Source organism: Colletotrichum aenigma, assembly GCF_013390185.1.
Source record: "Colletotrichum aenigma strain Cg56 chromosome Unknown KSG_Cg56_contig03, whole genome shotgun sequence".
Classification (NCBI taxonomy): domain Eukaryota; kingdom Fungi; phylum Ascomycota; class Sordariomycetes; order Glomerellales; family Glomerellaceae; genus Colletotrichum; species Colletotrichum aenigma.
In genome coordinates, this window is record NW_023500909.1 from 1,507,288 (window position 1) to 1,522,725 (window position 15,438).

General features: G+C 53.4%; 5 protein-coding genes across 5 annotated transcripts; 2 read left to right on the forward strand and 3 right to left on the reverse strand.

The window, feature by feature from the left end:
* Positions 1-2,769: 2,769 nt before the first annotated feature.
* Positions 2,770-4,685, forward strand: ZEB1-9 (FAD-linked oxidoreductase ZEB1; the record flags this gene model as incomplete). Its single annotated transcript, XM_037319644.1, has 3 exons — positions 2,770-3,077; positions 3,154-4,453; positions 4,512-4,685. 3 exons carry the CDS (start codon positions 2,770-2,772, stop codon positions 4,683-4,685), a joined length of 1,782 nt encoding a protein of 593 aa, XP_037180577.1.
* Positions 4,686-4,753: 68 nt separating this feature from the next.
* Positions 4,754-5,802, reverse strand: CGCA056_v004390 (Uncharacterized protein; the record flags this gene model as incomplete). Its single annotated transcript, XM_037319645.1, has 2 exons — positions 4,754-5,663; positions 5,723-5,802. 2 exons carry the CDS (start codon positions 5,800-5,802, stop codon positions 4,754-4,756), a joined length of 990 nt encoding a protein of 329 aa, XP_037181514.1.
* Positions 5,803-6,321: 519 nt separating this feature from the next.
* CGCA056_v004391 (uncharacterized protein) lies at positions 6,322-7,557 on the reverse strand (the record flags this gene model as incomplete). Its single annotated transcript, XM_037319646.1, has 1 exon — positions 6,322-7,557. The coding sequence occupies one exon, from the start codon at positions 7,555-7,557 to the stop codon at positions 6,322-6,324; it is 1,236 nt and encodes a 411-aa protein (XP_037181513.1).
* Positions 7,558-9,467: 1,910 nt separating this feature from the next.
* On the reverse strand, positions 9,468-11,131 carry amt1-1 (Ammonium transporter 1; the record flags this gene model as incomplete). Its single annotated transcript, XM_037319647.1, has 5 exons — positions 9,468-9,955; positions 10,009-10,442; positions 10,491-10,617; positions 10,680-10,962; positions 11,033-11,131. 5 exons carry the CDS (start codon positions 11,129-11,131, stop codon positions 9,468-9,470), a joined length of 1,431 nt encoding a protein of 476 aa, XP_037181512.1.
* A 1,226-nt stretch (positions 11,132-12,357) lies between these two features.
* CGCA056_v004393 (uncharacterized protein) lies at positions 12,358-13,902 on the forward strand (the record flags this gene model as incomplete). Its single annotated transcript, XM_037319648.1, has 3 exons — positions 12,358-12,856; positions 12,934-13,375; positions 13,431-13,902. The coding sequence occupies 3 exons, from the start codon at positions 12,358-12,360 to the stop codon at positions 13,900-13,902; spliced, it is 1,413 nt and encodes a 470-aa protein (XP_037181511.1).
* Positions 13,903-15,438: the final 1,536 nt, after the last annotated feature.

Below are 15,438 nucleotides of genomic sequence, written 5' to 3' on the forward strand. Positions count from 1 at the left end.
TTTCCTAATAAACAGTTGAGATGGTGTTTAGGGGGCCGGAAATTGAAAATGTCTCGGGTCTATGTCTGCATATAAGTCCAAGTCCTTAGGATCTGTCCTCCGCGACGAACCCTTCCCAGGTCTTCATGTATTTCACAAAGCTGTCGCTCAATCCTTGAGCCTTGAGGTATGCCTCACTAACTGGCAATGACGGTGACCGATGTTCTGAGTTCTCCTCCAATCGCTTTGGGAAGTCGTGCTCAAGGATGGCCGCCCTGCCGAACATGACAAAGTCGCAGCCCCCCTCCATGACAGCAGCGGCCTCTTCAAGATCCATTACCTTACCAGAGGCGCCAATGCACACGGAAGATCGAGGGAGATCCATGAAGATACTCAAAAAAAAGTCTTCCCTTGAAAGGGTGCCTCTTGGGTCACCTTCGTCCAGTCCCAGACAGCCAGATCCAAGTAGTCAACCTCCTCTTCCCGGACTGCCTTGGCAAGCACCTCGTACATCTCTGTCAATGGCACGCCATATCGCTCGAGAGATACGCGCAGACCTTTCTGGAAGTCCGGCTTGCAGTTTCGACGGATGCCTCTGATGACTTCGAAGAGAAACCGCGATCGGTTCTCGAGAGAGCCTCCGTACTTGTCTGTTCGGTGGTTGAAGAGAGGCGAGAGGAACTGCATGGGAATCCAGCCAAAGGCCGAGTGCACCTCGACGCCATCGTAGCCTGCAGCTTCAGCTCGCTGCGCTGCTACTATGAAGTCGTCTCGAACAGCCTCAACCTCTTTCAGCGACAAACCCCTGACGCCGCTGTCTGGGATATCCGATGGCCCGACGATGTCCTTGACAAACTCAGGATTGGATCTCAGACCTGCGTGATGAATTTGGACCGAAGACAAAGTCCCATGCTTTCTGATGACGTCGGCCACGCGCCGAAGACCCTCGAGGTGATGGTCGCTATAGATGCCCATCTGGCCCGGGGAGGCTTTGCCGTAAGGGTGGATGTTGGCTGCGCAGGTCATAACCATGGAGAATCCGCCAGCAGCACATCGCTCAAGCCAGTTGAATTCATCTTCGGAGACCGTTCCGTCGAGGTGACATTGCCAATTGGTGAGAGGGGCGAGGAGGATGCGGCTGTTGAGGGGGGGCGCCACGCTTGAATGACAGCGGCAAGAATACATCTTGGCTTGTCGTGATGAACCAAGAGCGCTGAATGCTTCCAATTCTCGAGCAGGGATGTTGAAGGGCACTTTCATTCTGAATTCTGAATGTTCAAGTCCAGCAGACGGTTCTGCTTTATCTCTAGCGTTTAGTTCGTAAGAGTGATTTATGGACGATGGCTTTGTGGCTATTGGGCCTGACCAGTATCTCGACATTGCTAACCCCCAACACTTTCATTTCAACCCATACTAACAAATACATCATGAAGCTTTTTGCTATCAACCACCAAGAGTGAAGTAGTGGATCATCGCAGCCCGTGAAGTCTCCAACAAACCCGCTAAGACCCGCTGTCTCCAACTTCTCCAACCCTCTCCAACTCTTTGGCCAAGTCAAAAACTGACACAGCATTCGGCAGAACTATTCACGCCGGCTACCTTACTACAGAAGCCGATTAGGTATCCGATTGATAATAGCAAAAGTACTTGTCCGGAATATGAATTCCTCTTGACTGTTTTCTCTGCTGGTACCCCGCGCCGAAAAGCCTGCACTCCGGTCACGGTGGCTCAGGCCCGCCTCTTCGGCCGGGCATTGTGAAAAGTCGGAGAAGAGCCGGCATTACTTCATGCAGATTCTAAGCTATTGGGCTTAAGTCTACGTTTCTTGGCCTAAGTCCGCCTTGACTTAGCTTATGGAGCCAGACGCCCTATATCTCCTCCGCGTTCGCTGACAGCGCAAAATCGCACCGGGCTGTCGGCTCTTAGCCTACGTCGCACGGTCGTAACAGGGCTCGCTGACAGAACTCTATCTCAGCTCCAGCTACTGCAAAGCGAGCCTCCAGGCGAACGCCCTTGTCAGGGTCTGCGCGCTAAGTCCAGGAGAAACATATTCGACAGGATGAATGACTATGGTTGATCTGCCTAACGTCAGTTGCAGCCCTTCTCGGGCATTGGTTCGCTTCTGGAAAAGCTCCGCCTGGGAACCTGTCCGCTGCATCTGCCGGCACAATCGCTCAGCGTCAGCACTAGCGGGGGCTGCATCTTCAATTCGCTGAATCGCACTGCCTGCAGTTCTCTCAGGAACTGATGCAACATCCGGGGTGACAACAAAAGCTTCCACCAGAAACTCGATGACAATGTTCCCCATCTTAGACCCTTCCGACAAGAGAAGTTGGCCATCTCGGACTATGCGATATTGGCCAAGCAGGTGCTAATGATCTCAAACGGTTCATCACGTGTTCTTCCCTAGTATGAACCACCTCGTATGCTCAATCGGCCGCCCACCGGAAGGTCTGATGTCACCTCATCTACGCCATGGCGAAGCGAACCGAACTGGCCAGGGTGTTCGACGGCGTAAGAGCCCGGGGCAGAGACGATCTAGACTGGAGCTGCAGACTTTGAGTCGCATCGTCAGTCGTAGTCTGCATTCGCGAGTTCTTGGCAACACCGGATTTCGTGTACGTGAAGCGGGGGGATACCGATGAAGGAAGCTGAGCTTCCTGGACCCGCGTTGTCTAAGACCTGCTTGTTATCGCTGGAGCAAAATGGGCCAGGTACATAATCCGAACATCATCCCCCGCAATGAACGAACATGGCATGTAGTGTTGAGCCAATAATTCGGTTGCCATCATGATCCAGAAGTCGGTTCTTGCTCTCGCCGGCGCTCTGCTCGCTCATAACGTTCTCGCTGGCGAACTTGTTCCCCGTACATGGCAGGGCCAGGAGTACGGCTGCAGATGCTACTTCGGTGATGGTTGCTGGCCCAAGGCAGAAGCCTGGGCACAGCTTAATGCCACTGTGAATGGGAAGTTGGCTGTCCATGTCCCTCCTGAGGCGGCGTGTCACAACACCTTTGAAGGAACCCTCGGCAACATCTCGACATATGACGCCGCTGAGTGTGCTGAAGTGACTGAAAACTGGGACAAGGAGCAGTGGACGTAAGTCAATCCCCAGGCCATCTTCAGACCACACCACAAAGCAGGGCGAGAAACTGACACACGCACTCGCTCACAGGACCGATCAACCCGGCGCCGTTTTATGGAAATACTTCACTAACACAACATGCCTCCCAACCCAAGACCCTACGGAGCCCTGCACCTTGGGATACTACGGCGTCTACGTGGTGACAGCTACCAAGAAGGACCACATCAAAGCCGGCGTCGACTTCGCGCGCGAGAACAACCTCCGTCTCATCATCCGCAACACAGGTCACGACTTCATCGGTCGCAGTGTCGGCTGGGGCTCCCTCATCGTCAACACCCACAGCTTCCAGGACATCACGTTCAGCGACACTTGGGCCGGTCCCGGGAACTACACGGGCGGAACCGTCACCGTCGGCGCCGGCGTGCAAGGCCGCGCCCTCCTCCGCGCAGCCAACGCCCAAGACCCGCCCATCCTCGTCGTCACGGGCGAGTGCCCGACCGTCGGCGTTGCGGGCGGTCTCGTTCAGGGCGGCGGGCATGGTCCGTTGACGCCACTCCATGGCATGGCCGCCGACAACGCACTCGAGTTCGAGGCAATCACTGCCGACGGAGAGTACGTCGTCGCCAACGCTGACGAGAACCCCGACCTGTTCTTCGGGCTCAAGGGGGGCGGCCCCTCGTCGTACGCCGTCGTCACATCCGTCACCTTCCGCACGTACGCGGAAGAGAAGGCGGCTGGGGGCGTGTTGTACATCAACAGCACGCTGACGGAGGACGAAGACGTGTTCTGGGAGGGTGTGCGGGTGTTCCATAAGTGGTCGAACCACCTCGTCGACAACGGGCTGTACGTCTACTTTGAACTCGGTACGATGATGCTCGAGGTGCAGCCGTTCGTGGCTGTGGGTAAGACGCAGAGCGAACTGGACAAGATTCTTGAGCCGATGATTGCGGAGCTCAAGGCCAGCAATGTGTCGTTTGAGCATTCTACCAAGGAATTCGGGACATTCTTCGACCTGTACATCGATCTCTTTCTAGACGAGGAAGCAGGCAGACACACGTTGACTGGCGGATGGCTGTTCGCTCACTCCGATGTCGAGAAGCGGAACAATCAGATTGTCGACGCTTTCAAGACGGTGATCAATCCGAGGGAGGACTTGAAGGGCTTGGGGCACATCGTGGGACACTTGTTTAACGCGGGACACAGCTGGCCCGAAGCCAACAGCGCGACGCACCCGGTTTGGAGGAACGGCACCGACCTTGTCATCAGCGTTCTTTTTGTGTCAGTGGGTGCGACTCTGGAGCAGAAGGCGGACTTACAGGATGTTTTGACGAATATCCAAGACGAGGCCTTGCGGCGGGCCGGACCTGATGGTGCCACATACGTGAATGAGGTGAGTGGTGCCTGAACGAACCTTGCGAAGAGCACAAGAACTAACCTTCTTCACACAGGCTGACCCTTATCAAGCTAATTGGCAAGAACATTTCTGGGGTCCGCTGTACCCTACCCTGTTTGACCTGCGCAAGAAGTGGGATCCAGAGGGTGTTTTCTACGCCGTCTCGACGCCTGGGACGGAGGGCTGGGAGGAGATCGAGTATGGCACGAGACTGTGCAAAAGGCTCTGATGAGCGAAACCAATGATGTATATATGCGTCTATCGTCAATGATATGAGTTGAGTCTAGCCGCATTCCGTCATCGTTGATTCACTTGCTTTCCTGGCTCAGGATACGTGGGAACAGGCAGGTGTCGCCGTAACCTCGTCACAATCTCCACGTAATGCTCCTCGTTCTCCGACGTGATGATGTTATGCCGAATGAAGAAGTCAAGCATCACAAGCACACAGTTGGGCTTGAACTGTCCCTCCAACATATTCCTCTTCACCTCCGCAATGGTCATGAGCTCGAAGCCCGACACCTCGTCATCCCCGGGCACAGGCTCGATCGCCTCGGGCAGCTCGAGGTCGTAGCAGTACAGCACCGTCGGGAAGAACGTGCCCTTTGTCTCGTTCATGCTGACATATGTGACCGCACCCACCGCCCGCGCGTTCTCCTTCACAAACTCGGCGGGGAGCGAGGCTTCTTCGGTGGCCTCGGCGACGATGCAGTCGAACGGCGAGTCTTCGGCCTTGACGCCTCCAGCCACGGTGGTGTCCAGCAGATCGGGAAACGTGAACAGGTGTGCGCTGCGCCGCGGCACCCAGATCCGCATGCCCTCGGCACCCCTGACGTACGCCGTCATGTGCGCCCCCCGCGAGGAGATGCCGAACAGCGGGGCGGGGAAGCGCTCGATGGAGACGAACTCGTTCGCGCCGAGGATGCGGAAGTGCTCGCTGTGTCTGCCGCTCAGCGTCGGGAACTTGTCGGTGAGATTGATGGCGGCGTCGACGACGCGCTGGAGCGCTGCGGTGGCGGCCTTGCCAGCATCGTCGCCGCCCCTTGCTATGGTGTCGAGAAGGCGCACCTTGCGCTCGTCATGGTCGATGCTGAAGTCTGCAGTCCAAGGCAGACGTTCTACGATGCTTTGGAGCATGAACCCATGCGGACGATGATCCTTTGGGAGATACAGCCTGTAGAGGGTGTTGAAGTCGAAGTCTAGGGAAACACTGATGAGGGAGTCAGGGATGATGGGATGAGAATGAATGAGGCGGGGTAATTGACGTACTTATCGACCTTGTTGATGAGGGGCATCCAGCTGTTTTGCTTAGCCGACGTCTTAGCCGGCGTCTTCACCTGTGATTCCATACTGAGTGAGTCTTCCGATACAAACTTTGAAGCTTGATTGCGAGTTCGTCAACAAGAAATTATTTCGTCAGAAATACAGAAACTGTTGACTGAAAGCAAACACGCGTGAAGATGGAGGGGCACCGAAAGATACGTACATTGACCCGCATTGGCTTGGGGTTAATTAGGCCCTGAATTTTGTTATGGCGGTACTAAGTCCATGATTAGAATCTCCGCTCCCAAGGTTGTCCCACCATCCGTCGCTGTACAGAAGGGTGCATGTCAGGTCCGACATTATTTTCAGGAAGTTGTGGTTTTTCTTCTCTCCTCCTGAGGCCTCGATAGAAAAGTTTCTGATGTTTGAAGTCACAAAAGACTATCGGCATTGGGGCATGGATAGATGCGATGCCGATAGCGGAGTTGCATGACGGATTCGGGGAGTGTGTACCTGTAACATGACTTTCTGAATCTCCGCTTAATTATCGGAGATCGCGCAGAGAAACAAGTGCTCCTGAGAGTCATTCCTTGCGTTTCCCCCATTCACTTTTCTTGCAGGCTTTCTGGCGAGATGAGGCTTGAGTCGGTCACCAGCTCTTCTTCTCTGTTATCGTCTGCAGGATTCGCCGAGGTTCCGTCCCACATCTGCTGAAGCATGTTTGCAACCACAGCTAGCATCCTCGCAGATAGAGTGTCGCACGACTCAGTGAGTTGCTGCTGAATCAGCTCCCTGTGAGCAGGAGACTGCGCGCAGGATCCGGCCATCGAGATTGGCCACAGCATCACCCCGATGCTCTCATGTCCCTTTGGCACTAACTTCAGTTCCTTCATGAAAGACTCGTAGCAGTCGTTTCGCCTGGATGCTTGCCAGAATTTGCCGTCCACGGGCGATTCGAAAAGCAGTATGAGCATAGCCAACCGCCACAGCGTCCAGACTTGCCGCACCCGCAGGCTTGTGTGCGGCAGTGCTGGCTCCCACGACATGATTTGCATCTCAATCGCTAGAAGTTGTGCGACCCGTTCGTCTTTGTCGATGTTGGTCGCGTCGTCTGCGGCCCGGAGCCGGGCCAGATGGTGGATCGTCAGAAGCCCGGCGATGAATGGCGTCTGGAAGAGTCCGCACTCTTCACTGAGCTCCGTCGCCGAGGCTCTGTGTTCAGCGTCCCACAGATGACCGGCGAGTATGGGCATGTCCATTTGATTTACAAGTTGAGCGGATGTGAAGGGTGAAGGGATGGTCTCCACAGCTTCATCCACGCGCAGGAACATGCAGACCCTCAGCATGTTCCTGTACAACTTCTGGTTGATCCCCAGGCGCACCGAATTTGACATGCTCTGGAGCACGTGGCTGGCAAAGTCGACGTGGTTTCGGGTCGAGTCTCCCCGGGCAGACTCCGTCAAGGCCAGCATCAGACTCGCAGCACACAGACAATCCGGCCGGTCGTCTTGAGCGCCAGTACCGCTCAGCGCAACGCGAGCCCTCATTGCGGATAGAGCCTTGGAGTAGCAAGTGCTAGCAAGCTTGAGAGTTTTGTCATTCTCGGGATGGCTCAGCATGTACTGCAAGCTGCTGAGTGCAAGAACAGACCGAAGTACCAGATCGTCGCTCACGATAACAGGGAGCAGGGTGCTGACGTAAAGCTCAGTGTCGACGTTGTCGACGGACATTGACGGCATCGATCGTGAAAGGAAGTGCTGGAGGAGCATCTGGAAGGATCCCTCATCGCAGTCAAGATCTGGTGGAACGATGAGTGGGACATGAGAAATCTTGGGGGCCATGCGGAGGTGTTCGGCTCGTGACCGAAGGCTCTCTGGAGATCTCTTTCTCCAACCGTAATCTTTGGCTGACTCTGACGGTGAGTTGCTGTCACTATTGAAGTTGACAGTGCTCGCCCGCGAAGCTGTCCACAAAGGGCCAGCTGGTAGGGAGCTGAGGTTCGTTCCTCGTCTGCTGACACTTGTCTGAGGTCCAGAAGCCGAAGATGCAGCGGCAGGGTCAACTATATCATCATATATCATAATCAAGATTAGCTTGGATTATGTGACACACAGCACAGAGACACAATGGTCTTGCGGATTCCACTCACAGCAAAAAGAGTCGACCGTCTGGGGTGCCGTCCAATTATCTGGCCAGACGCACTCTGTGCCCTTCCTTGAGCATAAGGAACATATAGGCTGCCTCTCGTCGCACTTCTTTCTTCTAGCTCTGCAGCCTAGGCACCCTGTTCTTTTCCGCTTGTGTCCAGATGATCTTTCCATTTTGACAATCTTCGAGAAGAGGTCCCAAATTGCGGTGTGGTTTGCCTTGTGCTGGGAGTAACTGAATGGCCTGCAGAATGACTTACGCATCAGCAGGACAATTGAGTGATGAGAAGCAGTTGCTCAAATCCATGATCCAAGCCTCGCCAAGTTGAGCTGCACCTACTGTTGTTGAGGTAGGAGGAGGGAAAAAGTACGTTAATGGTGTGAGAACCAAAGCGCTGGGAGTGGACTTGCCGAGTACCGAAACTCCGCTTTAGCGTCATCCCATTCTTGGGGGCAGTACAACAACCTTCGCACACTAAACCCCCTACGATTCGCTGGTACATACAGAGCCCACAGGCTCTAGCCAGGATCTAGGAGGACGGTAGATTGGCGTCCCGCTGAGCTTAATTGGTGACATACTCTACAGTTAAAATACTAACAGCGAGCAATAATCTGGACGGGTTGCCGAGACGTTCAACAAAGGAAGGCAGGCGTTTCTATGATACTATTTCCTTCATCTTGAATCTTCATGATTAGTGATCAGACTCAGCCCATGCCATTGCGCAGCTCAGCCTCCACTGGCGCACACCTAGCTATTGCTCTTCAGAACGACCCAATGATGCACCAAGTCAAGATTCTGATACCACGGAAGCTGACCGTAGCTGTAAACTGAGTGGCTTTAGAACGAATATTCAGAGATCCTAGTAGACGATACACTGCTGTCGACATTGAAATGAAGGCTGGCCTGAATGGACCTGTCGAAATTGAAATTTTTGCAATTCGAACGCAGGAGATAACGAACTTCAGCGCTGCCACATCTCATACATCGTATTTGAACTGAACAATGAAACATCAGTATTTCATGACCCAATGCCTCTCCGTTTCACCAGCGTTCTTCACCTCTGGTGTGATATTTTCGCTGTTTGTAAGGGGCGGAGCCCGTGAACGGCGCAGAGACGGGCAACGGAACACTCGGCCAACGTCGCCGTCGCTCAGACGCTTTAGAGGCTTCGTTTCGTCCCTATCGCCAACTCTACAGGCACGTTAGACTAGTCTTCTTTAGGAATGCTAAGCGCTAGTTGCTTGTGAAGTCTTCGGAACGGCACCAAAACCCGAACAGCTCGTATGCTCTCGGCTTCAATGCCGCTTCACAGGTCCGTTTTTTCGAATGATCGTTAGTTAAATCAGTGGTCCGACTCATTTAGAGTGATTCGTGCTGGCGCAAAGTCAATGCTCAAAGTGTCTTCACCGACTTCATTTTCCGAGGTTTTGACGCCAGGTCGGCTTTGCAACGTACAGACGACAGCTCTTGAAGTCTTTATCTAGTGACCTTGCTCAACTCTTTTCAACTCAGGTACTGAACCAGTATTGTAAGTCTATTGACATGGTCTCTTGCCATCGCCTAACTTGAGCCATGCCTGCGTGATTTCACAAAAATATCATTTCTATGCGCTCTTTGACACGCTCGTCTCTCTCGGAGGCGAGTCTACAACCTGCCCATTATGAATGAAGAGGTCGCCGTGGTCGTAATCCGAGATGGCATCCTCAATGTAAGCGTAATCAAGACCGCGAATCTCGTCTTCCTCAGTGGCGCGGAGATGGCATCCAGGAATCTTGTTGATGACGAACAGCAAGATGCAGGATACGAAGAAAGACCACGCAGCGCAAGTTGTTCCACCCGCAAGCTGAAGACCCAGTTGGCGAAAGTTGCCGTTCCACCAACCGCCGTCGTAGGTGTTGCTCACACCATCAAGTGCGGGGACCATCTTGTGGGCAAAAAGACCGGTGAGGATGTCGCCAACGTAACCGCCGACGCCATGGATTGCGAAAATGTCGAGTCCGTCGTCAACACGGAAGAGATACTGATATTTGACGGTGTAGTACGAGCAAATCGCTGTGAGAACGCCAACCAGCGGTGACACATACACGAGCACTAAGCAGATGATTAATTTTCGAACAGACCGCGCCTCAAGTCCCAATGCTTACCGAATCCTGCAGCCGGTGTAATTCCAACCAGGCCAGCAATGATGCCGGAACAGAATCCAACAAGACTGAACTTCTTGATATAGAAGTAGTCGAGCAATACCCAGGTGATCCCACCACCGCAAGCAGCGAAATTCGTGTTGACAACGACGTAGATGGATCGGAGACTAAGATTGGCCGTGCTGGCGCCGTTGAACGCAAACCACCCGAACCAGATGAGCACCGTTCCAAGAACCATCAACAACGGGTTATGCGGTTTGAAGTGCGGCGCGTATTTCTTCTTCGTCACTGCGTCGTCACTAAGTCTTGGGCCAAGCATCATGGACCATGCAAGGGATCCGAAGCCGCTGGCAATGTGGACGGGGCCAGAGCCGGCGAAGTCGTAGAGGCCAAGGTTGTAGAGCCAGCCACTGGGATTCCATTCCCAGTGTGCCAAACTACCGGGAGTGAGTATTTCGTTCTGCGGAGGGAGTTTTCATACTTACACATAATAGACAAATGTTGTCCAGCAGAGAAGAAAGAGCATGCTTGGCCAGAGACGGCCGCGCTCCAGCATCGCGCCCGCCAAGATCATTGCTGTAGCCGTGACGAAGGTGAATCCGAACGCAGCATCTAATTGCAACAGATTAACCACATGCCCTTACACGATCGACGCTTTTCTCCAAAGTTCTTACAGAGGATGTCTGGGATATCAGAGTTGGCAAAAGACGGAGAGGCGAGGATGTTGTGGAACACGCCAACCGACAAGTCGCCCAAGATCGGATTCGATACCCTTGACTGATATAACGAAGCTCCGTAAAGCCAGTACTGGATGCCGCATGCACATGCGCAGAAGAGAGACTGCAGGATCATCGTCAAAGAGGACTTTCGGCGATGCATTCCCGCATACAGGAAGCCAATCGCTGGCGTGATCTGCCAGCAGAAGATTGTGCAGACCAGAACCCAGCAAAGATCGCCCTACAAGGTGTCAGTCGCCCGCAATACTTCTTCTAACCCTTCATATTCTACCTCAGAGGCTAGTATTCACCTTGTCGTATGGAGAGTTGAGATCATGGGTAAGGGGGTCGCCGCCGGTCGGGTCGACGGCGTAGTCGGGGAATTCTGTCACCGGGATGATCTCCGCCATGTTGGCAGCTGTTCACGATATGCCTCTGGAAGAGTAAAGATGAACACCTGCGCGCGGGAGCCAATACAAGCGCGCGTCTTTCTTATTCTTTAAAGAACCAGGACGGCGGGCCGATCATATGCAAGAACGGGCATGGAAACTTCGGAGCCACTTGAATGTTTCCAGTGTCTCGGGCTGACAGTGTCCCCAGCCTGTGGCTATCACTCGAACATCACCGAAATCAGATAAGGTTGATACCCAGCCCGAATTGTGTCAAAATTAAGCATGCTACTATTCTCTTGGCTCTCATCACCACGCTGATACCAGATAAGGCCAATTGCCCTGATTGGCCTGAGGTACCCCGGATATCCTCAAGGGACGCTGCCAAGCGTTCGTCAACGCAAATCAGACCAAAAGACCTATCTTACATCCGAATAAAAGTCTGGGCGTTCATGGGGGAATGGAAGGGAGGATGTGTGATGGAGTCTTGGAAGTTCGTGGCCCTGGTAAAAGGGGCTGAAGGGCCGGCCAATGAGAGACATGATGTCAAGTAGGGTGCGTCTCTAACTGAAGCCCAATAGCAGGATTCTAGGGATGGCGCACAGCGTCATGAGGTGTCAAGCCCTCTAGTGCGGCTGCCCGAAGGTCCGCCGCGCTGTTTGGTCTTGAGATGCAATGCCCCGAGGCCATTTGATATGGAGGCCATGCGAGGGAACCCTGGCAAGTGTCAGCTGCAACACCGTCGCGGCCTCCGCATACGGGCTCCAGAGGGAGCGGACACAGCCGGGGATGCGGTCGTCATCAAGCGGGGTCATCCCGCACTGGCTGCCCAGGTTCTTATCGGAACCTCACCAAATGGCTGCGAGACAGTCGCCGGGTAGATTTGACATTTCGGGTTAGACCCAAACATACCGGATGGTTAAAGTTCACACCGTGAAATCTTTCCCGTTCCGGATGTCAGATGAAGAGGGCGTGCCTCTGGCTAGTCTCGACTCTCCTGCTGTCGCATAGACGTGCCGCATGGCGTATCGGGCGCATCGATCGCCGTAGGTGTAGCATCTGACGAATCTGACGATGGGCAGGTTAATTCTTCCAGAAACATATGTGCGTTCAAGAGGCATGCGATAGACCGTCAGTTTGATAGACGGTGATGTTTTACCGAGTCGGGCGTAAATAACCCCAAGCTCTCGTTCTTCTGACGCGTTTTTCATTGCTCATCCAATCTGTGCCATCAAAGCCATTCCGCCATGTCTTTTGTGTTTGATTTCGCGAGTCCTCATGTTGCACTCACCGTGCTTAGCATCGCCGCGTGCACAGGCGGTCTGATCTACCTTCTTAGCTTGCTTATCGACAGTCGCAAGAGCTCGAACAAGTTCCGGCGCGATTCATCACCGGGCCAGTCCACTGTGAGTACGGCCGAGAAGCAGAGCTATGTGAACGCGTTCCCGCCGTCGCAGAGGGCCACTCTCGCCAAGCTCGGACCCCAGTATGCCGGCATCACGGAGGTGGACCTGGCCGCCACGCCGAAGCCCCTCCTCAAAATGGGGACCGACTACCGATCTGCCCCGGCCGGAGAGTTCAACTTCAGCGGCTTTAGTGTCGATGACATCCGGTCTCTTGGTGACTTCCCCGACTACGCGACTCTGTCCGGTGTCCCGCTGCCATCGCCGCTAAAGGACTTCGACATCAACAAGGCAGTCCCCCGGCCCTACCGTCCCTTCAGATGGGCCTATCACCAGACGATGTGTATGTTCATCTTGCTCTGATGTAGTCATTTTCTGCTGACGACGTTGAAATACGAGCCCTTACAAAGATGGACACAGACTTCTGGATCGAGCTTGAGAATACATACCATGGACGCATCGCCCAGCGCCAGGAGCTGTACGCCAAGCACGGAAACGCCGTTTTAGATAGTCTTCCAGGCTGTGAGCTTGCTTGCAAAGAGCTCATGGAGATGGTTGTACAGTTCGTATGTACGAGATATCCAAACCAATTCCAGGTTAAGGACGGAGTTCTCTTCAACCGCATCCTCAATACCGAGACCGACCTAAAGACAACTGAGCCGCTCATCGTCCTTCTGAACAATATCCCCGAAGACTTCGGTATTATGCTCAGAGACCACGAGACAGGCCGATACTTCCTCCGTGGGGGTATGGTCTGCTCTTCCGTGGGATGGAATCTCAAGGACAAGGTCGGCCAGGGTTTGCCGGGCATTCACAAGACAGTTCCTGACTACAAAGAAAAGATGGAGTTCAGCATGGATCGGTAAGCTTGACCCCTCAATATTGTAACCCACCCATCACTGATCACAGATGACCAGCTTCTTCACCAAGATGCCGACATCTAAACCGATTCAACGTGGGTCATGGGGCCTGGAAATGGGACAGCCGCTGTATCTTCCAGCCGACCACCCGGACATCGCCCACCGAGAGTCCCAGAACCCTGATTTGAAGCCCGAGGACGTCTACTTGCGAGTCGACTGGCAGACTCTACGCCGACTCCCTCTCTCTGGCGCCATTGTCTTCAACTTCAAGGCTTTGTTCACTCCGTTATCAGAATTCAAGGACGAGCCGTATGTTCCGTCCATCGTGCTCAAGGTCTTAAATGAGGGCAAGGAAAATATTTTGAAGTACAAGGGCGTGTGGCACGTGGAGCATGTTGCGAAACCAACATTGGAGGCGTATGAGCGATTTCAGATCGAGACGGGAATGATAGAGAAGGACTGGTCGCATCAAACTCTGGCTGAAGCTCCATTCTTCCCAGGTTGGGAGAGGAAGTGGGCTGTCGCATGAGTTTGGAGAACTCAGCATTACGAATAATGAGAGATGATTTGGGCGATTGAGAGAATACACATTCACAAAGTGTTTCATAGTACCCATAGTACTGAGACGAGAATTTGCAAATCTGTACAGAAACACATTTCATTGAAACCTGCTACGTTTTAGACAAATGCTTGTGGCTGGCCTGGCGGAGGGCTATTGTCTCTGTTATCGTGGCATTACAATGAGAAGTAATTGAGACCAACCATTGATCGTATTCTTGCAATCGAATAACTCATATGAATTCAGCATTAGTACAGAGCCAGAACTCTCAAAATTGACGATATAAATTCGAGTCCTTAGAGAACGCCAACTCATGAAGTCCTGAGGTGAGACCAAGTCACTGCCTCCAGAGATACAATGCACGGGATGTGGACACGAGCGCGGCAGAAGTGGGAAGAAAAGAGGGGTGTATGCAGGCTTATCTATAACCCTGGGTCAGACTCCAGTAAGGGAATAGATAAAGACACAATGTGGAGGCTTTGATTGGCCTGGATGCCTGCATAATGCGGGGTAGGCAGACCTGATCGCCGTGAATCTGGGTCTGGAAGCCTGGTCTCCTTCGTTTTGCCCTCTCTGGTCCCTTGGCTTGTTCTTATCGCCGCTGGGCCGAAATAACTGGAGACAATTCGGCAGCGTTGCGGCATCTCGGTGTTTCCAGCTGTGCGATCTCTCGTATTTTCTTCCTTGGGGAGGCAGAAACAGATGCGAATCAACAGAAGAGATTCTTTAGAGATTCTCTCAGGAGGCTGTTGGTGTTTTCCCAGTGACTCACTGGGCGAGTCTATAGATACATAGTCCTATCAACCAAGCATAAATTCGCCCTCAGCCGGGGACGCTGGGTTTCGTTTTCCGGCCCTAGATCTGCACCGTCACTTCAACGCGCCTCTCTGAAGCTTGCCAAAGTTTGATGTGTATTACTATGTCTGCCAATGCTTGAAGACATTCCTTCGATTTAAGTTGTCATTCGCGCCTTTCTCATACCCAAACCAACGAGTAGAATCTTTATCCGCGCTGGTGCTGGACGGCAATCCGGCCAGCAGCTGGCCTGCATCAACACGCAGCGAGACCAACCACAACTGGAATCGGTCATTTTGCTGGACCGCGCTGCAAAGACTTCCCCGCTACAAGGATGTTCTCGGAGCCTTTCCAACGCCAGTTTCACACACCAATCTGCTAGGTCGGGCCCAATCATAGACACCGCTAGCTTATCATCTGCCTGGCTTCAATATGTTAAGATACAAATATGCGTCATCGGATGGACACCTCCCCCCGCGTTTCCAGCGCACAGCCGCAGATGGGACGTGCTGTATGCGTGCCCCCCAACCCCGACCCCTTCCCACAACGACGAACTGGTAAACGCGCTCGGCAAAGCAGCTCTGGATCATCAACAAACCTGCCTGCTCCCTCGTCCTATCTTCAACATCTGCTGAGCTGATATCCGATCTGCCCATTTGAGTAACCATATCGTTCGATACCAGCTTACTCCATCAAGAGCTTTCCCTCTTG